Source organism: Microcaecilia unicolor, chromosome 2 (genome assembly GCF_901765095.1).
Source record: "Microcaecilia unicolor chromosome 2, aMicUni1.1, whole genome shotgun sequence".
Classification (NCBI taxonomy): Eukaryota; Metazoa; Chordata; class Amphibia; order Gymnophiona; family Siphonopidae; genus Microcaecilia; species Microcaecilia unicolor.
Window position 1 is genome coordinate 257,423,789 of NC_044032.1, and position 24,364 is coordinate 257,448,152.

The following is a 24,364-nucleotide window of genomic DNA, read 5'->3' on the forward strand; positions in this document are numbered from 1 at the left end:
TCCCATCCTCAGCGTTAGCACCACCAGAGAGTGATCCGACCAACTACAGGGCTCGATAGTCACCCTTTCAACCTGCCTCCTCACCATCGCATCGCCCAGCCAATAGTCAATTCTCGAGTAGGTTTTGTGGAGGGGGGCATAATGGGTAAAATCTTTTTCAGTCCCATGCGTATCTCTCCATAAGTCAGTCAGCCCCCACCTTGCCAGCCAGGACTGGAAGGCTACTCTATCTCCCTGCACGTATTTTGCCACCCCCCCTGAGTTATCTAGCTTCGGGTCCAGTGTCAAGTTCATGTCGCCCCCTATCACCAAATGACCTTTAGCATGCTTTTGTAAAATCCTCTCCAGTTCCTGCATAAATATCCTCTGATTCTCATTAGGTGCATATGCACATACCAGTGTGTAATATTCCTTATCAAGGGAGACCACCATCAATATATATCTGCCCGCTGTATCCCTGACCGTTGTATGCACCTGCCAGGGTAGGGACCGGGATAGAGCTATCAAAACTCCCCTCTTTTTCTGAACCTCTGTGGCTGATGCACATCTTATATATGGGTACTGCTTATTATTCATTAAGTATTCATGGACTTTTCTAAGGTGGGTCTCCTGGAGAAACATTACATCGGCTTGCTGGCGTTGCATTTCCCTAAATACCTGCTTCCGTTTTTGCGGAGTATTCAAGCCCCGCACATTTATAGTCACACATTTAAGCATTGTATATATAGACAACTTCTTCAGTTATGAGCATCATTATAGCATATCTCAATATTAGCCACCCATCTCTCCCATCCTTCTTCCCTCCCCCCCCCTCCCCTCCTCCGCTCCTTTCCTTCTCCCTCCCCCCCTAGTCTCCCCTTCCCTCCCCCAAAACCTTAGCACCTTTACCATATTCTGGATGGTGCAACACGGAGGTGTTGTAACTCACTAGTACCCCTTCACATTTTTAGCTATTAATATCTTTAACTTAACTCTTATCTTGCTCCCTGTTTAAACCAATGTTCTATATTACCCTACTGCATCTTATAACCAACAATAACTTTCGACCAGGCCAGCTTGCCGCTCTCCAAGTCCACGGCACCTGGTAAACTCGCCACAAGGGCGCATCCTGTTAAACAAGTGGGATCTTATCTCCCATTGTTGCCATGCAAAGTCAGGTGAGGCGTCCCGCTGACTTCTGGCGCTGTAGTTGACTCTGACCCACTCTTTGCCATCTGGGGTGGGTCCTGGGATCCGCTGCCATCGATGGGCGCTCCGCTGCCGAGGGTGTATCCCTGCAGTATTCTCTGCGCCTCTGCCAAGGTTTTGACCATGTGCTGTTTCCCATCCTTGTAGAATGCTAGTCCAAACGGATATCTCCAGCGATAACGAATATCCAGTTCTCGCAACTTTGCCGTTACCGGCTTCAACTCAGCCCTTCTCTTCAGGGTGGCAGCCGCCAAGTCCTGGTATATTTCCACTCTATTGGTGTCCCATTTATAATCCTTTATTTGTCTTGCCGCTGCCATGACTCGCTCTTTCACTTTGAAGTCCTGGAAGCATGCTATAATATCTTTTGGTAAGTTCTTTCTATTAGCCCCCAGGGCCCGATGTGCTCTGTCCAAGTTTATTTTTTCTGGTGGAATCGGATCCTCCGTGTTCGCTAGAACATCGCTGGCAATTTGCTGGACCACTTGCTCACTATTTTGATACTTTGAAACCTCCGGCAAGCCCCGAATGCGGATGTTATGGCGCCTGCTCCTATTTTCCAGATCCTCCAGTTTTTCAGAGAGAAGCTGCTGCCCTATTCGCTCATCTGCGATCTGCCTCTCAAGGGAGCCCAGGGACTCCGAATGGTCATCTATTCGGCCTTCCGCCTCCTCCACCCGGTGTCCGAGCTCAGCTATCTCCCCTCTCAGGTCAGCCCCCAGCGTCGCCAGCTCTGACCTCATGGCTTTTAGATCCGATCGGATTTCCTGGATCCAAGCGCATAGCTCCGGCAGTCCGGCCCCCTCAGGCTCTCCCTGGGTCTGCGATGCGAACATGTCTCCCGATGGTTGCAATTCCGCATCCATTCGCTCCGCCATTTCTTCGTTCGCTCTGGCCGCCATGTTGGATTTCGTCGCGCCTTTCTTATACGCGAATTTTGACAGGTTTAGCGGCGTAGACCGCCTTTGCATGGACGTCTCTGGCCTCCTCCGCTCCTCGTTCTTAAGTGGCGCCGTTTTCTTTGCCCTCCTTGCTTATTGTAAGTGCCGGGTAGCGCTCTTTGCACCTCGGGTACTCGGGAGCACAGAAGTTAGGCAGCCATGCTCTCCGGTGACGTCACTTCCTCCTGTTGGTCAGTTTTGATGCAAAGAAGGCGTTTGACCGTGTGGCCTGGGATTTTTTATTTGCCACCTTGGGAAGACGGGCTGTCATCTGGGTCAGTTGTGTTCTGTTTCAACCTTTTGACATAAAAAAGGCATGCGTCTTGGATGCCCCCTGTCCCTTTTGTTGTTATCTCACTAAACCCCTTAATTCATGAGATTTTGGGTAATTCAGATAAAAAAAAGTTATGAAGGTTGGTTCTTACGAATTCAAGCTCTCTGCTTTTGATGATGACCTTTTAGTGTACATTGTGGAACCCCATACATCTTTACCACGGTTAATGGAATGCTTTGGCGAGTATGGTGATTTCTCTGGCTTCAAATTAAATTTAGACAAGTCCTTGACCCTACCTACTATGAATTCTGTAAGGGGACACTGGGAGGGCCCGTTTCCTCTGTAATGGAAAACCATCTCTTTTTGATATTTGGGGATATAATTACCTTTTAAAACTTCCCTTCTTCGAGATGTAAATTTATCGGTTCTTTTAGATCAGACTAGGGAATGTTTTGCTAAGTGAATGCCCCTTCCCCTATCTGTTCATGGCAGGATTCACCTTTTAATATGATTTTATTTCCCAAGTGGCTCTATGCACTCCAGCTGCTACCTCTTAAACTGTTGAAGTGGGATTTAAATTCCCTGCATTTTTTTAGAATGGAAAGAAACCCAAAACACTATTCAAATATTTACAAGGTTGCTGGAAATACAGGAGTATGGGATTTCTGGATCTGCAAAAATATAATCAAGCATGTTTACTTAGGCGTCTTGGGGATTGGTATCTTGTGGGACAGGTTTATACAAATAGGAATTATGATCAGGCCTTGCACATCAATTCTCTTTTGCATTGCCCGTTGCATTTATTATCACAGTAGTTGCACCAGAGTATTTTGGTGCGCCCTTTGCGATAAGGTTGGAGGTATTTAGTAACACTCCTTGGGGATAATCCTGGGATAGCGAATCAGATACCTATTCAGGGCAATTTGTAGTTTTTCGCTGGGTGCTGAGAATATTAGCTTCTGCCACTGGGCAACAAAGGGTGTTGTTTTGATACAACATGTTTTATGGGATGGAGGCATGATGCTTTCGTGGGAGGCACTACAATCCAGGGGACTGGCTGATCCACGGGATTTTTTTAATCTAACTGACAGTTGCGTCATGTTTACTCATTAGATTCCACGGGTTTAGCCTTCCTGTTGGATGCTCGTTTGGAGGAGGTTTTTTGGTAAATTTTGGGATGGAGGCCTCTCAATCTCTTTACTTCATAGGGAATTACAAATACTTTCTTCACTCAGGAGTTGATTGGAACTGGGTACAAAATGGTGTCTGGATTTGGGATTACCTGTGGAATCTTTGGGTCTTGGTAAATTTATTTACCACATACCGGAGATTTCCACTACTTCTGAATTAAGGGAATGCCAGTTTTTGTATTTTACATTGAGCACATTTCACACAAGTGCAACTATTTAAGACTGGAGGGATAGATATGCCTATCTGTAGGAAATGTAATCAGTATGTCAGTTCTTTTTTTCATGCCTTCTGGAATTACCCAAAAGTGAAGCTTTTTTGGAGGGCAATTTTATGCTATATTGAGAGCCTTTTGGGACAACCCCTTCCCTTCTAACTGGCGGGACTGCTTCTGGATACTACTACTAATACTTAGCATTTCTATAGCGCTGCCAGGGTTACGCAGCGCTGTACAAGTTTAAACATGGGGAAGGACAGTCCCTGCTCAAGAGAGTTTACAATCTAAAGGTAACAAACTATGTAGTCAGTGTAGGTATCATGAATGGGGAAGGTGGTTAGGCGCCAAAAGCAAGGGAGAAGAGATGTGCTTTGAGATAAATAAGAAGCATTTTGTCTTACAAATCATTTTGGTAATTTTCTTCTCTGGAAAGCAGGGATGTTGGGTAAATGAGTGATCTTGGGAGTATGGATCAATGATAATGCTCTATCTTTTTGGATATGGAGGAATCCATTTCATACATTGATGCTGTTGGAGCAGAGACAAGCAAAATACTCTTTTAAACAAAAAAAGATGTTTCTGGCAGTCTGGGGTGTTTATATTCAATCTTTATCTCATAGAGCCAGAAGTCTGATTCTTAATTCATTTAAAACCATTTCCTAGTTTTTTTTCCTCCTCTTTCTTGGGCCCTCGTGCTGCACACACTGCGGGTTAGAGAACTACAACATTCTTATGTTTTTTTCCCCCCCTCCTTAAGTATTAGTATTTTATGCAGACTGATGGCGTACTGTTCCGTTTCTTTCTTTAATTTATTATAGCTGTTCTTGTTTAATAGAGAGTTTTACCTCTGTATGTTTAGAGGAGGGATTTTGTTAGGGAGGAGAGAGGATTTAAAAGGGATCCAGTTGGAATTGTAAACACAAACAGAAAGGAACATTTAAGTATGTTTTGTTTGCCTGTTGGATTTATTGGGATGTTCAATAAATCATTTTGGTATGGGTCTCATTAGTGGGTTGAACCATGTTGTTAAATAAAATAATCAAATCATCACAGTCTGCATTGTTCAATTGTTTCAATTAAAAAAAAAAAGTTTGGAGTGGGTGGAAATGCTAGTGCCATTTAGTGAAAAGCAGTGAAGGGTGGTTCTTGACGGCATTTGGGTACTGCTGTAGGGCCAAGGAGGGAGTAAAAGCCCATAATGTGTGCGGCATGGTGAAGAGAGGATGATGCTTTGGAGGTACAGGAGCACCTATCACGGCTCCACTTGCAATGCACAGACTGAGGAGGCACAGTGCATGCAAGAGGGAGAGTTGGTCAGTCTTCTGCAAATTGTTCTTAGGCCTCAGGCCTGGAGGAGAACATGATTTCTGCTGCTACCTCAATTTTTCTGCCAGCTAGAATAGTGGCCTGTCATGAAACGCCTAGCCACCCGCCTGGGGTTACCTCACGGCCACTCAGAGTGTCTGTCCCCAGCACAGCTCAGGTCTGCTTTCACCTGCTGCTTGTGCTCTACACTAGCACCCTCCTCCCACCAACTGGGTCACAATGTCCTCTGGGCGAGTCTCCCACTTCCAAATTATCCCCAGTGATTTCTAGGTTACTGGAGACCACACCCGCAGTGGTCCCTCTGTTCCCAGAAAGCACTCACAGATAAACCACCAGGATTCTTTATCAGTCCAGACAGGCAGAACAAACAATGTTTATTCTCATAAAAATATTGAATAGTGGACAAAAATGTGCAAATAGCAAACAGTAACAAGTAACTGAAAAATGGATCAATTATAACATTAACTAAACATTTGCATACTGGCTAAACAGTACCTGGGAAGATCAGGACATATAATTCACCAAGCCTCAGCAAAGAGGTCTGTCTCTCTCTCCTTCCTGGGCTAAGACTAAAGCAACAGCCAGCAACAACTGCTGAGTAATTTCAAACTCCAGCTCAGTCAGAGCCCAGAATAGTCAAGTTTCAAATTTAAAATTGGTTACATCACTGCATGGCACTTCCTATTATCTGTGTGCCAACTAAGGGGGTCTTTTACTAAAGCTTAGCTCGAGTTATCTGCAATAGGGCCCATTTTATTCCTATGGGCCCTGCTGCAGATAACTTGAGCTAAGCTAGTAAAAGACCCCCTAAAATAAAGAGAGGTCAGTCCTCTGTAACAGTTTTAAGCATAAACATGCACTATCTGCTGGCCAAACAGGAGAAATACACTTCAGGCATATTTAAGACAGGAAAATATCCAATACATTTTACAGACTTGAAACACTGTTTCTTCACATTGCCGTATTGGATCTTTGTGCTTTTTGATAGCAGCTCCACTTGATCTGCCTCTGTTTTTGCTCAGTAAATCTAGGGACATCAGTGCTGCATCCGCTGGTCCCCAATATAAGCAATGAGGCATAGCAAGTTCCCTCAGAGGTGATCCTGTTTGGCTGACACCTTTATTAGTTTTACCAAGAGTGGACTTACATCACCTTAAACCAATGGGATGTATTGCAGAATGGGTATGCCCTGGAATGTGTGTTCCCCTCCCCCCTTCCCATTTCTAATACCTTTATAGCATTCTCTTGTAAGAACATAAGAATAGCCATACTTGGTTAGACCAATGGTCCATATAACCCAGTGTCCTGTTTTCCAAACAGTGGCCAAGCCAGATCACAAGTACCTGTCAGAAACCCAAATACTACTACTATTACTACTTATCATTTCTATAGCGACAACATTCCATACTACCAATCCCAGGGCAAATAGTAGCTTCCCCATATCTGTCTCAATAGCAGACTCTGGACTTTCCTCCAGAAACTTGTCCAAACCTTTTTTTTAAACCCAGATACACTAACCGCTGTTACTGCATCTTCCGGCAAAGAGTTCCAGAGCTTAACTGTTGGTTGAGTGAAAAAGTATTTCCTCCTATTTGTTTTAAAAGTATTTCCATGTAACTTCCTTGAGTGTCCCATAGTCTTTGTACTTTTGGAATGAGTACAAATTCACTTCTACTAGTTCTACACCACTCAGGATTTTGTAGACCGCAATCATATTTCCCCTCATCCATCTCTTTTCCAAACTGAAGAGATCTAACCTCTTTAGCCTTTCCTCATATGTGGTTTTGGTTTCCAAGGTAGGCATTATACTGGTTCCATTCACGGGCTGGGTCAGTATTTTGTTTTCTTGGTAGTGCCAGAGGATGATGACTTCTTTTTTTTCCCCATCCTTGATCTCAAAGGAATCAGTAGATGCCTGCCTTTGGGTTCTGTGTTGAGACTCTAAAGTCTGTTGTTGTTGTTGTAGTTGTCATAAAAGTTCTTTTTACTAGATCTCTGAAGTGCACTTTCATATTCCAATCAAGGAGAATCAACGCAGGTTTTTTTTATGTCTGGTGCTCCAGAGCCTCCTGTATTTCTTTGGACCTGGTTTAGCTCCCTGTTTAGAAGCAGAATCACTATCACTATTGCTGTAACAAGGCAGTTTATCACAAGGCCATGTGATCATAGTCCAGGCCCTCAGGCATCCCTCTTATAAAGTCTTCTTATGCTAGCTCATACAGAGCAGACACAGGAATGTAAGTAGTGGATTCCGGAGGTCAGCTAAAGCTGGAGTTTCTGTGCCTCACAGAATGGGGAATCAGGAGAGCAAAATTGTCCAAAGCAGAGGATAGAGTTATAGGAAGAGACTGCCTCAGTGACAGACTTGGATAGGATAACAGTGGATGAAAGGAAGTGTGACACAGTGGTGGAGAGTGTGCAAGGGTCAGTAGCCTTGAAGATTCCTAAATGTGGCATTGGTGATTGGACAAGACTGCAAGGGAAGGTAGTTACGTATGAAAGTTATCAGATGGTCAGAGAGGAGAAGGGGCTGAAACCTACAGGAAGGGAAGGGTAACAGCCCAACATAACTGCCGCAGCCATTTGAGTGAGGTCTATGGGAGAAAAGGGAGAAGCCAAGTCTTAAAGCAAAATGCTGCAGAGTATGAGAGAGGTAGTTGAATATAAGCAAGTTCAAAATAGAGCAGACATTCCAAAGGGCAGATGAGAAAGAGAGAGAAGAGGGAGGGAGGATGGAAAGGAATAGGAATAAGATTGGAGAAGTTGCAGTTTGATCTGCACAGGTCGGGTGACAGTTGATTTGGCGGGCTAGGATAGATTTATATCCCCAGCGGAGAGAAGGAGATGGAGCAGGAGAATACAGGAGGCATGATGACGGTGAAAAGATGAGATGTGCCAAGATAGAGTGGAGATGGTTGAATTACATGAAGAAAAAGTTGAAGCTAGCTGAGGAGAGGGTAGAAGACAAAATGGATTGTAAAAGTAGAAATTGAGTAATGTGATCTTCGGGTTTATAGTGTTTTATTGTGTTTTAAGGTGGGGAACAAGATTGGGGAGAGCTAAAATTAGGAAGAGAAAGTAGTGGAGCCATAGGTCATAGGAGAAGGAAAGATGCAAACCCGTGGAGATATGACATGTGCCACCTGGCAACCGGGTAGAAGGTCCCAAGAAACAACAAGGCAAATGATCCGCAGACTCCAAAGCAGAAAGAAGGAAAAGCAGATTGGTAGTACATATACACAATCTTTATTAGTAAAGTTGCAAGCTAGTGTATTGCCTGACACAGACCGTGTTTAGCCCAGCAGGGCTGCATCAGTGGCTACAAAATAATAAAATAAAATTACAAATATAAAAATGCAGAGATAATAAAATCTTACAATATACACAAATTAAAACAGCTGAAAATTAATGTAATAATACCATGACAAGAGAAACACAATGCAATGCAAGAACCATACATTTAAACCATAAATAAAAAAAAGAGCATAATACCTAAAATAGTGTATGAATAAATAAATACATCAAAGAAATAGCCATAGTATAAACATATATAGTAATATCAAATCATCTTTTCTTGACATATAAAAAGAATAAATAAAAATATATCTAATCATTGCTGTCTTGGCACATAAAATATCATAATATAAACATATATAGTAACTATCAAAACATCTTTATTTTAGCACATAAAAAAATAAAAGTATACATCTAATTATTGCGATATTGGCACATAAAGATGATAAAGAAGATACAAACATACTTAAAAACTGATACAAATAGGACACATACCTATAATATGATCTTCACTGCCAAAGGCTTGGTAAAAGATGTGTAGATTTTATTTTTCCTGTTGTTTAATGTAAGGATATTGCTTAAACATTTATGTTAATTATATAAATGTAAAATAAAAAATATGTAGGGTAGTTAAAGGCAAAACCTAGAAATAAGAGCAAAAATAATAAATATTAAATGTAACTCACTTAGGGCCCCGTTTACTAAGCCATGCTAGAGGTGCGTTAGTGCTTTTAGTGTGCGCTAACTGTGTAGGCGCCCACAATATTCCTATGGGCGCCTACACAGCGTGCACTAATTTTGTACACATGCTAAAAACACTAGCGCACCTTAGTAATCAGGGCCCTGTTTACTAAGCCGTGTTATAGGCACATTAGCATTTTTAACGCACGTTAACCTTATACGTGCCTACAATATCACTCATTTATCTTATGCTGATTGCATGAAGCTTGCAGCCTCCTGGCTTGAAAACCACACTTTCTCCTCTGAAAACTCTGTAAAAAGACAGGAAATAAAAAGCAAAAACAAAAAAAGTGATGTCTCCGTTCTTTTTGCAAAAATGCTTCATTGACAAGATACTAAAACAAATTTCAGATAACAGTAGATGGGTGGGTCTTTTTATAATAGCTTTTATTTGGAGGTATTAAATATTTATATTTTAAATCTCTGTGTACTTACATTCTACTTCCCTGAATTCATGAATGACATAACTAAAATTTTGTTTGAACATGGACATCTTCCAAGAATTAATTCTATCTAAAACTTTAGGAGCTCTTATTAGGTTGCAGGGCATTTTCGATATGATGTCTAAGTCAGACTTTGGACGTTTTGCACTAAATGTCCAAAATCTGAATAGGAAATACGGTCATTTTCGAAACTGCAAAACGTCTATCTTTTAAAAAAATTTTTTACTACTACTTAACATTTCTGGAGCGTTACTAGGGTTACGCAGCGCTGTACAAATTAATAACTAAGGACGGTCCCTGCTCAGAAGAACTTACAATCTAAAGGACGAAATGTCAAGTTGGGTAGTCTAGATTTCCTGAGTAGAGGTGTTGTGATTAGGTGCCGAAAACGACATTGAAGAGGTGGGTTTTGAGCAATGATTTGAAGATGGGTAGGGAGGGGGCCTGGCGTATGGGCTCAGGGAGTTTGTTCCAAGCATGGGGTGAGGCGAGGCAGAAAGGGCGGAGCCTAGAGTTGGCGGTGGTGGAGAAGGGTACTGAAAGGAGGGATTTGTCTTGAGAGCGGAGGTTACGGGTAGGGACGTAAGGGGAGATGAGGGTAGAGAGGTAAGGAGGGGCTGCAGATCAAGTGCATTTGTAGGTTAGTAAGAGAAGCTTGAACTGTATGCGGTATCTGATCGGAAGCCAGTGAAGTGACTTGAGGAGAGGGGTGATATGAGTATATCGGTCAAGGCGGAAGATGAGACGTGCGGCAGAGTTCTGGATGGACTGAAGGTGGGATAGGTGGCTAAGTGGGAGGCCGGTGAGGAGTAGGTTGCAGTAGTCAAGGCGAGAGGTAATGAGAGAGTGGATGAGAGTTCGGGTGGTGTGCTCAGAGAGGAAGGGGCGAATTTTGCTAATGTTGTAGAGGAAGAAGCGACAGGTCTTGGCTATCTGCTGGATATGCGCAGAGAAGGAGAGGGAGGAATCGAAGATGACGCCGAGGTTGCGGGCAGATGAGACGGGGATGATGAGGGTGTTATCAACTGAGAGAGAGAGTGAAGGGAGAGGAGAAGTGGGTTTGGGTGGGAAAACAATAAGTTCAGTCTTGGCCATGTTCAGTTTCAGGTGGCGGTTGGACATCCAGGCAGCAATATCGGATAAGCAGGCCGATACTTTGGCCTGGGTTTCCGCAGTGATGTCTGGTGTGGAGAGATACAGCTGGGTGTCATCAGCATAAAGATGATAGTGCAAACCATGAGATGAGATCAGGGAGCCTAAGGAAGAGGTGTAGATTGAGAAAAGGAGGGGCCCAAGGACAGATCCCTGAGGAACTCCAACAGAGAGCGGGATAGGGGAGGAGGACGAACCATGAGAGTGTACTCTGAAGGTACGATGGGAGAGAGAAGAGGAGAACCAGGAGAGGACAGAGCCCTGGAACCCAAAGGAGGACAGTGTGTCAACAAGTAGGTTGTGATTGACAGTGTCAAAAGCGGCGGATAGGTCGAGGAGGATGAGGATGGAGTAGTGACCTTTGGATTTGGCGAGGAACAGGTCATTGCAGACTTAGTGCTGTTTCTGTCGAGTGTAGGGGGCGAAAGCTGGATTGAAGCGGATCAAGGATGGCATGAGAGGAGAGGAAATCAATGCAGCGGCTGTGAACGGCGCGTTCAAGTATCTTGGAGAGGAAGGGTAGGAGGGAAATGGGGTGGTAGTTGGAGGGACAGGTAGGGTCAAGAGATGGTTTTTTGAGGAGTGGTGTGACCACAGCATGCTTGAAGGTGTCCGGGACAGTTGCAGTGGAGAGAGAGAGGTTGAGGATATGGCAGATGGTGGGGGTGATAGTAGGAGCGATGGTGCTAAGTAGGTTGGTGGGGATGGGGTCTGAGGAACAGGTGGTGGATTTCGAGGAGGAGAACATACTGTTTGTAACATGGTTTTGTGCTCTGTTTGTTTTTTTCGGGCCATTTTCGAAAAAAAAAAAAAAAAAGTGAAAAACATAGAAAATCAAGCCATTGGGATGTAGGAGTGGCCAGCATTTTTAGCAGACTGGTCCCCCCAGACATCCCAGGAGAGCAATGGGGCACCCTAAGGTGCACTGCTGTAGACTTCATATAAATGCTCCCAGGTACACATCTCACCATTGCTCCCTTTTCTTGTCTGCTGAGTCCTCCAAAACCCATTCAAAACCACCCAAAACCCACTACCCCCAACTACACCACTACAATAGCCCATATGGGTGAAAGGGGCAACTATGCGTGGGCACAGTGGGTTTCTGGTGAGGTTTGGAGGGCTCACAGTTTCCACCATAAGTGTAACATGTAGAGGGAGTTATGGGCCTGGGTCCACCTGTCTCCAGTGCACTGCACCACTCCAGGGACCTGCATGCTGCTCTAATGGACCTGGCTATAACATCTAAGGCTGTTTAGTACTATTTTTATTCACATTTTTTGGTGGGTGGGAGGAGGTCAGTGACCATTGGGGGAATAAGGGGGGGGGGGGGGTACATACTTGGTTCCCTCCAGTAGTCATCTGGTCATTCAGGACACCTTTTTGTGCCTTATTAGTTATAAAAACAAGTCTACACTAAACAGTTTAGACTTTTGCACGGGACATTTTTGTTTTGTTCCCTAATGGCTGTAAAACATCCAAGTGTTAGGCATGCCCTAAGCCCGCCCTAAGTCTGCCTTCAAAATGCCCCTGACATGCCCCCTTGTGATTTGGATGCACTGCAGACGAATTACATAGATAGAAGTTTGCAAAACAGGTTTTGAAAATACTGATTTGGACATTTTGAGAAAATATTCGTCCAGATGGTGCTTTATGATATTTTTTGGACATTTTTCTCTTGAAAATGAGCCTTATAATGACCTTAAGTTTAGTAAGACCTTTGGAGGTTTAGTAATCCTTCTATAAAGGACTATACTTATTACTCAGTACCACATCAACCTTACTGTAGAATGAATGACTACTTAATCTCTTAAGATCGTATGCCAACTATTCTAGAAGCTGAGATTTATCTGATATTAATCTCAGATCATGCAGCAGTTGCTCTATTTTGCAGTCTAAGGAAAGAAAGAAATATTTCATTTGGAGACTAAATAGAGGATCATTGCAAATCAGGCATTAGAGAGAGGTTTTGTTTTTTACGTTTATGCATGGCTTTTTTAAAGAGAATAATATAGAAAACTTTTTCTCTACAATCAGTATGGGAGGCCTATAAAGCCACCCTCTGAGGGGAGGGGGGAATTTTTTTCTGCTTGGATGAAAAAAGCAGTGGCACTGTCAAACACTATTGGAATAAAGATAAACAACAATTGGAAAAACACCACATAAACTCCAGAGATAATGGTTTCCTGAGACAATTATAAGCTAAGAAGTATGAATTAAATTAAGTTCCTTAGCCAACAAGTAGAACAGGAATATTATACAGAAAGTAATTAAGCAGGCAGTAGATTAGCTCAATGTTTAAAAGACACACTAGACAGTGGATCGCACCAATTCAGAATACACAAGGTCAAACATTTTTCTAAGATATAGAGATTGTTCAGCAATTTTCACTGTATTATCAAGATGTGTCTAAATCCAAGGCTAATGGAGCTAGCCGTTTAAGAGATTCTTTTAGTCAAACCAAATCATCCTACTTTACACAACTCTCAGTGCAATCATTTGGATGCTCTCTTAATTGTAAAATGAATGGAATTTGCTATCAAGTCTTTGCAGCTTGGCAAGACCCCCGGTCCTGATGGGTATACATCAGAATGTTATGGATCTGTCAAAAATACAGTTATGTTCATGTCTGTTAGAAGTCTTTCAGTATTAGATTTCCCATCATACCCAAACTGATCCATTTACTGAAGCTGTATTAACACTTCTTTATAAACTGAGCAGAAATTCATTGGAAGGCCAAAATAACAGGGGTGGCGCTACCATTGAGTGAGCCTAGTAAAAACACCAGGGCTGTCAGATGATGGGGGCTGCTTAACCTAAGGCCTACCAAGTCACTGCTCTCCTCTCCCTCCCTCCAGAACCCTCCCCCTCCCACCTGCAGTTCATTTTATTTATTTATTTTTGTTACATTTGTACCCTGCACTTTCCCACTCATGGCAGGCTCAATGCAGCTTACATGGGGCAATGGAGGGTTAAGTGACTTGCCCAGAGTCACAAGGAGCTGCCTGTGCCTGCAGTGGGAATCGAACTCAGTTCCTCAGGATCAAAGTCCACCACCCTAACCACTAGGCCACTCCTCCATCATCTGTCCTTTTCACTCAACCCCCATTCCTCCCACATCTACCTTTAAATGTCTGTGGTAAAGGTTCCTGGCAATGGCAGAGCTTCATGCCTGTGGCCTGCATCAGAACCTTCCATCTGACATAACCCACACATGTAGAAACAGGAAATTGCATCAGAGGGGGTGAGATGTGTCAGAGGGAAGGCTCCAGGGCAGGCAGCAGATGTGAAGCCCTTCTACAGCCAGCAACCTTTACCAGAGATATTTGAAGGTAAATGGGGAAGTGGGTGAGTGGGTTTGAGAAAGAGATGTGGGACTGCAGGCAAGGGGTAGAGGAGTGGAGGGAGAGATGCCAGACTATGGGAGGGAAGGAGAACGGTGACTTGGTAGGCCTTAGGTCTGACCTATCTTTTTTTTTTTTTTTTTTTTTGTTACATTTGTACCCCGCGCTTTCCCACTCATGGCAGGCTCATTGCGGCTTGGAGCAATGGAGGGTTAAGTGACTTGCCCAGAGTCAGACGACCCTGGGCTTTTTGCTGGGCTCGCTCAGTGGTGACTACGGTTGTCTTTGCATTCCTTTTCCAAGCGCTATAGGCTTGATGTCAATGCCAGAGAAAAGAGACTGCATTTAGAATCAGAGTGCTTTCAAAGGGTGTTTCTTCATCCCACCCAGTTAAAGGGGTACTTCATCTCGCTAACCTGGTGTGGTGGAAGAAAGGAAGAGTAAATTTGGTCTTATCTGCTGATTTCCTTTCCTTGAGTCCAAACAGACCAGTCCTGAAGCCCACCCTTGTACTGATAATTGTTTGATTCATCACATTTCAAAATGAGGGTAGCCATAGAGGTTCTCAGAGTTCTCTCTGGTATCTGGTTATTGATGGTTCAGGATTCCAGATCCCCTTCTGAGTGGGTATGTGTTTGATATTGCTTTGTCAGAAAAATACTGAAGACAAATTGACTGCATGGCGCCTCTTTTAGGGCAGGACTCACAGCTCTTTTCTTCACCTGCTGGCTGAGGAGCATAACCTATACATTCTGGACTGGTCTGGTTGAAATTAGCGGGTAAGATCAAATTTCTCCATGGAGTTAATTAAAATAATCAATTACTGTTTTTTAAAATTGACTTTGGACAAGAAAGGGGGTTCATAGGGCTCCTGGACTTCAGAGCAAATAATGTAGCAGCTAATCTGTAGTGGAAACACAATGTGCACAGAGTTCTGTAATTTGCACTTGGAGGGTTGTTGGAGGAGATATGCAAGCTCTACTTCATTGTCTCTGTTACTTGCCAGAAAGGCATAGACAGGTCCCTAGTGTGTGATTTAAAAATGGTAGTTTGTTCCCATTTATTATGTTGACTAGGCAATCTTAATAAGAAATGAAATAAAAGTGGGAGGACGGCCAAGGATTCCAAAGACTGAAAGGATATATAATAATAAAGATGTTTATTGAGGTATAAAGACTCGACACAACGTCGTGTTTCGGCCGTTAGGCCTGCATCAGGAGTCTTAATGTCGAATGCTTTTGAGAACTATTTGATGAAGGCAAATCCTCAACAAAGGGAGGTCTTTAGAAAGACCATTGTGAAGGTGAGCGTGCTTCATTGTCTCCTCTGACACAACGCTTGTATAGAATGCTGCAATAAGCCAATCTTGACTTCCCCCAGAACTGAGGAATTAGTGTTACAAAAGTGGAAAGTCAAAGGGAGTAGGACAGCTAGGAACAGCCAGGATGATGCAGTCATACCTCCTGACGTATAATTGACTTCCTGGATAGAGTTATGGATGGACGCCCCCCCCCCCCTTATGTCCCAGAACTCTACATAAGTCTTCTGGGCATGCATCTGTTGTCCTGTGCTGAGTGGTGCAGGAGCTTCCTCAGTTAATGCAAAGCTGAGATCGTTCCATTACCAAATATATAGGTCTTGTTCATTGCTGCTTTATTTTGGAGGGAAAAATGGGCTAGATGGTGTACACATTATCCAGTGGTCCACTGAGAACCCTTGTTAACAGGTAAGCAACTTCATTTTCTCCAGTGACAGCCAAGATAATACAGCCAGATCTTTGCCTGCCAAGTTGAGAGTTCTTGGTTTCCTGCCTTGGTTAATGTGGCAACCCATGGTCAACCATTTGAGTGGTTGCATATTGGTGAAAATAAATTCTGAAGGACAACCTGTCTAAAGATGTATGCTGTGGAAGAAGAGTGAAGATGTGGCAGTTCTGAAGTTGTCCATTAGGGGTTTCAATTGCAGGTTTGCAACTAATTTGGCCTTGTCCATAGGTGTTATGTCTGAACCTGATATGGCTGTAGTACTTGTGCTTTGAGACTCGTATGCCTAAGCTTGAGGGTTGAAAGAAAACAAAAGATTTCTGATGGACCTTAGTTGGATGCAGGTAGTACAACAAATTTCCTGCAGTCTAGGATGTTGAGTGATGCCTCTTCTAGATCGCAGTATGACTTTAGGAAAGAGATGGGTAGACAGTGTCTTGATCTATGTGGAAGGCAGAGACCACTTTGGGGGAAAATTTTAGATGCATTCATAAGAACCACTTTGTTCAAATGCAACTTTGTGTGGTGGGGGTTGGGGTGCGGGCAGGTATTGACCCTGCACTTGTGCTGCATAGATCCTCCTTCCAGATGTAATAGTAATCAGAAATGAGGTTTTCCAAGTGAGATATTTTAAGGATGCACCATCATTGTACATAAGTGTTGCCTTTCTGGGACACTCCATCGAGCCCAGTATACTGTTTCCAACAGTGGCCAATCCAGGTCACCTAGGAAGATCCCAAAACAGTACAATACATTTTATGCTGCTTATCCTAGAAATATTTTCTCTGCTTCATTTTAAATTTACTATTTTGTAGCTTCATTGCGTGCCCCCTAGTCCTAGTATTTTTGGAAAGAGCAAAAAGCAATTCACGTCTACCCGTTCACTCAGTATTTTATATACCTCTATTGTATCTCCTCTCAGCCGTCTTTTCTCCAAGCTGAGGAGCCCAAGCCATTTCAGCCTTTCCTCATTGGGAAGTTGTCCCATCCCCTTTATCATTTTTGTCACCCTTCTCTGTACCTTTTCTAATTCCACTGTATCTTTTTTGAGTTGCGGTGACCAGAATTGCACACAGCATTCAAGGTGCGGTTGCACCATGGAGCGATACAAAGGCATTATAATATCCTTATTTTAATTTTCCATTCCTTTCCTAATAATATCTAAAATTCTATTTGCTTTCTTTGCTGCCACAGCATACTGAGCAGAGGGTTTCAAAGTATTATCAACGATGACTCCTAACATGGAACCTAGCATCACGTATCTATAGTTTGGTTTCCTTTTTCCCCACATGCATCATTTTGCACTTGCTCACATTAAACATCATTATTCCATTTGGATGCCCAGTCTTGTAAGGTCGTCTTGCAATTTTTCACAATCCTCTTGCAATTTAACAACTTTGTGTTGTCGGCAATTTTAATTACCTCACTAGTTTTTCTCATATCTAGATCATTTATAAATATGTTAAAAAGCAGCAATCCCAACACAGACCCCTGGGGAACCCCACTGTCTACCCTTCTGCATTGAGAATACTGACCATTTAACCCTACTCTCTGTTTTCTATCCTTTACCCAGTTTTTAATCCACAAAAGGATACTACATCCTATCCCATGACTTTCCAATTTCCTCTGGAGTCTTTCATGAGGTACTTTGTCAAATGCCTTTTGAAAATCATGACACACAATATCGACTGGCTCACCTTTATCCACATGTTCGTTCACCCCTTCAAAGAAATGTAGTAGATTGGTGAGGCAAGATTTCCCTTCACTAAATTTATGTTGACTTTTTCTCATTAATCCATGCTTTTGAATATGCTCTGTAATTTTGTTGTTAATAATAGTCCCTACCATTTTGCCTGGCACCGATGTCTGTCTCACCAGTCTGTAATTTCCTGGATCGTCTCTGGCTTGAAGGGGACCAAATTGATTTTTATGAAGACGGTTTAGGTCCCAAGAAGAAACTGGGGACACACTGAGACCAAGAGTAAATTATTCTCTCATGCACGGGAGGCGATTGGATGAACAGAAATTGTCTTCCTATGGATGATGCAGTGATGGTGGTCTGATGGAATTGGTTTTTGCATTGGCATCCAGCAGATGGAGGAGATACTAGATAAGATTTTACAGTGCAGCAAATGGAGTTATACTGATGGGTCCTGCACCAATGGGTGAAAGCGTCACCATTTAAGATTATATAACTTTGTGGCAGAGGTCTTGTGATATGTAACATGGGTATCTTCTGTGTAATGGAGACGGGTCTAATGCTTGCTTTTTGACCTCTGTATACTGTCAGAGCATGTGATTTGAGCTACGGATGTAGGAGGTGACCCTCCTGTTGCCTGAGCAGTGAGAAATTTCTGCCCTGGGGTTAAGAGTTGGTCCATGCATGAGGGAGAAGAACTATGGGAACAAAGTTTGCTGGGGCCAGTAGGACTATGAGAATGATGTGTATGTATATATGTATGTGTGTATGCATGTAGATACATATAAATTAGACCAGGCTGCGATACTTTCTTTTTTTGTACTATTATAATCTTTATGTTGATTGCTTTATCTTTTATCTAGGAAATATCTTGCGACTTTTAGAGAAGGAGAAATATGGCGGTATTCTTTATATATCTGTCTCTCGCTTCTATTTTCCTTTTTGCTGACTGACTTTTCCCTTTCTGCTTTTGTCTGCCTCATAGGAGATTAAGGACACAGTGGATGGGCAAAGGATTCTGGAGAAGAAGGGCAGTGCTGCGGTGAGTATCTGTAATTATTCCTAGCTAATAGCTTTCAAACAAAAAAGGTCACTATAAATGCCTGTTTTTGTTAGGGGTTTTATTTAACTTTTCAGCCCACAAGAGGTATGCACATTTACTGCTCAGAGAAACAAAAACAGCATAACAAATACAAATTTACAGAGATGGTCATCCCCGGTTTTCGGCCATAATAGAAACCGAGGATGCCCATCTCAAAAATGACCAAATCCAAGCCCTTTGGTCGTGGGAGAAGCCAGAATTCATAGTGCACTGGTCCCCCTGCCATGCCAGGACACCAACCGGGCACCCTAGGGGGCACTGCAGTGGACTTCAGAAATTGCTCTCAGGTGCATAGCTCTCTTACTTTGGGTGCTGAGCCCCCCAAAACCCACTCTCCACAACTGTACACCACTGGGGCACCTACGTGTGGGTACAGTGGATTTTGGGCGGGTTTTGGAGGGCTCACATTTACCAACACAAGTGTAACAGGTGGGGGGCGAAGGGCCTGTGTCCGCCTGGCTGAAGTACACTGCACCCACTAAAACTGCTCCATGGACCTGCATACTGCTGTCATGGAGCTGGGTATGACATTTGATGGTGGCATAGAGGCTGGCAACAAAAAAAAAAAAAAATTTTAATTTTTTTTTTTTTTTAGGGTGGTAGGGGGTTTGGTGACCACTGGGGGAGTAAGGTGAGGTTATCCCCGATTCCCTCTGGTGGTCATCTGGTCAGTTTGGGCACCTTTTTGAGGCTTGGTCGCAAGAAAAAATGGACCATGTAAAGTCGGCCAAGTGCTCGTCATGAACGCCCTTCTTTCCCATTATCGGCTGAGGACGCCCATCTCTTAATCACGCCCCAGTCCCGCTTTCGCTATGGTGCAGACACGCCCCCGTGAACTTTGGTCGTCCCTGTGACGGAAAGCAGTTGAGTATGCCCAAAATCGGCTTTCGATTATGCCGATTTGGGCGACCCTGAGAGAAGGACGCCCATCTCCCGATTTGTGTCGGAAGATGGGCGCTCTTCTCTTTCGAAAATAAACCTGATAGTGTGCCTAGTTATATAAATGTAGTGACTAGCTAGTGACTTTTATTAACTGAAGCCTCAATATCCTTCCAGTACCTCAGGAGACATCGTTTTGGTCTTAGTCAACCCACAGCTGGAAGTTCCATGAACTTCCCACTCCACTTCCATGCAGAACTTGGCAGTGGAAAAGGTCCACCACATTTGTAGGTGACACTGAAATTAGTCAAACCTGCACCAGCGTAACAGGGATGGCACTCTAGAAATACACATTTAGTACAGTGGATATCTATTTGTACGGTGTAGCAGCCTTACCATTAGTGTATCCCTTTCACAACACATTGAAATGGAGTATGCCTCCTGCCAGAACCTTCCATTCTCTTAACCAAGGAGATCTGCAACTCCCATTCCACTTCAGGTAGCTTTTCTGCCTTCTAGTCATGCCTTCTAGTCATTAAGAAAATAGTTTTATAACAGTAATATAAAGTCACAAGGGAAATCTATTACCTTCTCTCCAAGCCTGGCATGTGCTTATCTAATCTATAGATGCAATAAATCTCAGCTGCCACCCCAGACTCTTTCTAAAGCTGCCACACATTGGCCCTGCTCCTCCCAATTTCCCTTCTTGGAGAAGAAAGGGCAGTATAAGATTTTTGGCGTTTTATCAAGAGGGGAAATAGGCATAAACAAAGCCACAAACCTTCCTCTATACTTGAATGGAATGGGCCATTTTCCAGTTTTTCTGAAAGATTTTCCAAACCAAGAGAGAATCTGTTGCTGCTGGCTATGCCATATGAAGGTCTATAACCTGGGATTGCACCTTTTCCAACTGCATCCAGGAGGGTCCTGTGACACTCCCATACTATTCTTTCAGCCCAACAATCCAGCTTCCCATTGATGAAACGTAAGATTGGGTAGGCCCATGTCCCGCTTTGGGATTACAAAGGGTCTTCATCTATCTATGTGGTGTCCTACTGTGTCATATAAATATTACACGGTTAATTAAGTTAATCCAGATTAGGTGATACTGCTTGGTACATGCTGAAAAAGGTATATACGCTTAGGGAGGATGTGCATTTTGACTTGCTTTATCTGCCCATCCCATGAATTAGGATGATCAAATCCTTTAAATTTTTAACTTTAGCTATGACTGGAGTATAGTTCATTTTAATTAGGTAATATATTAACACTCAAATATGTGAATTTACCTTCTGCAGTCCCCTTAAAGCAATGTAATTAACTTTAGGCCCAAACATGAAAACCTGGCATGTAATAATGTAGGCCCCATAGTGGTCAACTGCTTTAAATATGACAAGATATCACCCACATATAAGGTATCTAATGCATAGGATCTTTAAACTTAAAGGGCCTCCAGCCAAGATGGAGTTCACACAACCTGTGCCAAAGGTTCCACAGCTAAGACAATGGGAACCGTGGGTCCCTCTCTCTTACTGCTTAAGAGGAAAGAAGTTGTTAGGCAACCATTAAGAAGAATCTGGGTTATAAAGCTAGAACACAGAGCCGTTAACCAGACTATGAACTGTCCTAAAAACTTCTGTTGATCCAAGATAAGTTACCTTGTCTGTTTGCTATCAAAGGTCTTTTTTGTGCCTAAGGCCATCATAGCCCTGACTGACTTAAGAGTGTTTTGCTAGATGTATAATATTGACAAATTTACAGGCTGTACTTGTATGAAATCACGTTTAATCTGATTGAACCATATGTGATGTGAGTATTTTGAGTCTTAATTCCTGGACCTTTGCCAAAATTTTCATGACTGTGTTGATCAGAAATAGAAGTTGAGTTAATGTCTGTAATGTATGTGTGTAAGATTTTATTAATTATTGAGAAATTGTCATTCTCCGAGGACAAGCAGGCTGCTTGTTCTCACGACTGGGTTGACGTCCACGGCAGCCCCCACCAACCGGAACAAAACTTTGCGGGCGGTCCCGCACGCAGGGCACGCGCATGCGCGGCTGTCTTCCCGCCCGTGTGCGACCGTTCCCGCTCAGTTTTTTCTTTTCCGCGCTGGAGAGAGCTGCATTCGTCTCTCTCTCTGTCAGCCCCGGAAACCGGATCGCGTTTTCGCCGCGAGATTTCTTCGTTGTGTTTTTCTTTGCTTCTCTGTTTTATTTTGTTAAAAAAAAAACCGAGAAGAACTTGTTTTCCCTCGTCTTTTTAGCGGGGGCGTCTCGTTGCGGCCTTGTGGCCACGCGGTCGATTTATTTTTCGAGGTGTGAATTTTACCGCCACCATCGACGACTTTGACTTCACCGACGCGATTTTTCCGTCGATGTCCTCGAAGGTCCCGAGTGGATTTAAGAAGTGTGGTCGGTGCGGCCGGCATATCTCGCAGACCGACACTCACGCTTGGTACCTCGGGCCGGAGCACGATACCAAGACGTGCACCTTGTGTCTCGGTTTATGGAAACGGACACAGGTGGCGAGGCAAGTTCTACGGGACCGTCTTTTTGGAACTTGCGCCGGCCCCTCAACGTCGACTTCGACGGCATTGGTATTGACGGCCGGGTCTTCGGTACCGGTACCGATGTCCACGAAATCGGCACCGACTGCACCGACCCCAAGAGTACAGGTCCCGTCGGCCCGCCGGTCTTCCGGAGACGGCAAGGGTGAGCGGCCGCGTGGGCACTCGGCCCCGGTCACTCCCTCTACTCAGGGCCCTCGGGACTGAACCCTGTCGGACCCGATCCCTCGAGGCCGAGGGGGATCTACCTCCTCCTCTTCGGTACCGCCGAGCGCCGATGACGGTCACCGAAAAAAGACAAAGAAGCACCGTCATCGGTCGCCCATGGCGCATATGGCTCCCGGCTCCAGAGACGATTCGACGCCGAGGAAGCGGCAGCGCCGAGAGGAGCGGTCCCCCTCTGTAGTAGAGGTATCGTCACGTCAGGGTGCCAGCACTTCGGTGCCGTCTCCTGGACCCGAACAGCTTCCGGCACCGACACCTCTACCGGCCCCCTCGCCTTTCCCGACAGCGGGCCTGGACGAGTGCCTCCGAGCCATCCTTCCGGGGATCCTGGAAGGGCTGATGCCGCCAGACTGTGCCGGCGCCGGGGGTGCTTGCGCCCTCGGCGCCGTTGATGGAGGCGCCGGCGTGCTCTAGCCCGGTGCCTAGGCCTTCGACACCGCCGCCGCTTGCGGCGCCGGTCTCGACCGCCACGCAGGTGGAGTCCCCGTCGACGTCGATGGAGGGAGCTTCATCCCCGCTGGCGCAGGAGTCCACCGCTCGACGACGCCACCGAGGCCTCGGTGCCTCGAAGTCGAGCTGGGCCCGGTTGAGGACTGAGCTACAGGAGCTCATGTCCGACACCGAGGAAGAGGCCTCGTGGGGGGAGGAGGAGGACCCCAGATATTTCTCCTCAGAGGAGTCTGTGGGCCTTCCCTCCGACCCCACTCCTTCACCAGAGAGAGAGCTCTCGCCACCTGAGAGCCTCTCCTTTGCCTCCTTCGTCAGGGATATGTCGATTTGCATTCCCTTCCCCGTGGTCTCTGTGGATGAGCCGAGGGCTGAGATGCTCGAGGTCCTCGACTATCCATCACCACCTAGAGAGTCCTCCACGGTGCCGTTGCACAATGTCCTCAAAGAGACACTGCTTCGGAACTGGTTGAGACCATTATCTAATCCCACCATCCCCAAGAAAGCCGAGTCCCAATACAGGATCCACTCGGACCCAGAATTAATGCAGCCTCAAATGCCTCATGACTCGGCAGTCGTGGACTCTGCTCTCAAGAGGGCATGGAGTTCGAGGGATACCGCCTCGGCGCCCCCGGGGCGGGAGTCTCGCACTCTGGACTCGTTTGGGAGGAAGGCCTACCAATCTTCCATGCTCGTTACAACGTCCAGTCTTACCAGCTCTACACGAGCATACACATGCGGAATAATGTGAAGCAACTGGCGGACCTGGTCGACAAGCTCCCGCCGGAGCAGTCCAGGCCTTTTCAGGAGGTGGTCAGGCAGCTGAAGGCATGCAGAAAGTTCCTGTCCAGGGGTATATATGACACCTGTGATGTGGCATCTCGTGCTGCGGCCCAAGGTATAGTGATGCGCAGGCTCTCATGGCTGCGTGCCTTTGACCTGGACAACCGCACCCAGCAGAGGCTGGCTGATGTCCCTTGCCGGGGGGATAATATTTTTGGTGAGAAAGTCGAGCAGTTGGTGGACCAACTACATCAGCAGGAAACCGCCCTCGACAAACTCTCCCACCGGGCGCCTTCAGCATCCACCTCAGCAGGTGGACGTTTTTCCCGGGCCAGGCAGGCTGCGCCCTATGCCTACAACAAGCGTAGGTACACCCAGCCGGCCCGAAGGCCTCATCAGGCACAGGGACAGCCCCAGCGCACTCGTTCCCGTCAACAGCGTGCGCCTAAGCAGCCCCCTGCGCCTCCACAGCAAAAGCCGGGGACGGGCCTTTGACTGGATCCATGGGAACATAGCCGCCATCAAAGTGTCCGTGCCAGACGATCTGCCAGTCGGGGGGAGGTTAAAACTTTTTCACCAAAGGTGGCCTCTTATAACCTCCGACCAGTGGGTTCTCCAAATAGTGCGGTGCGGATACACCCTGAATTTGGCCTCCCCTCCACCAAATTGTCCTCCGGGAGCCCAATCCTTCAGCTCCCATCACAAGCAGGTACTTGCAGAGGAACTCTCCGCCCTTCTCAGCGCCAATGCGGTCGAGCCCGTGCCACCCGGGCAGGAAGGGCAGGGATTCTATTC

At 45.1% G+C, this 24,364-nt stretch overlaps 1 protein-coding gene across 5 annotated transcripts in view; it reads left to right on the top strand.

Moving 5' to 3' along the window:
* The window catches only part of GRIPAP1 (GRIP1 associated protein 1), a 253,480-nt gene that overhangs the window by 149,978 nt on the left and 79,138 nt on the right, over positions 1 to 24,364 (top strand). For all 5 annotated transcript variants that reach the window (XR_003941032.1, XM_030194003.1, XM_030194004.1 and 2 more), the window contains one exon: positions 18,553 to 18,609. Coding sequence is in view for 4 of the 5 variants with exons in the window: in XM_030194003.1 (XP_030049863.1) it covers positions 18,553 to 18,609 (57 nt within the window). In the remaining variant the exon portion in view is untranslated. The remainder of the gene's footprint in view (positions 1 to 18,552; positions 18,610 to 24,364) is intronic.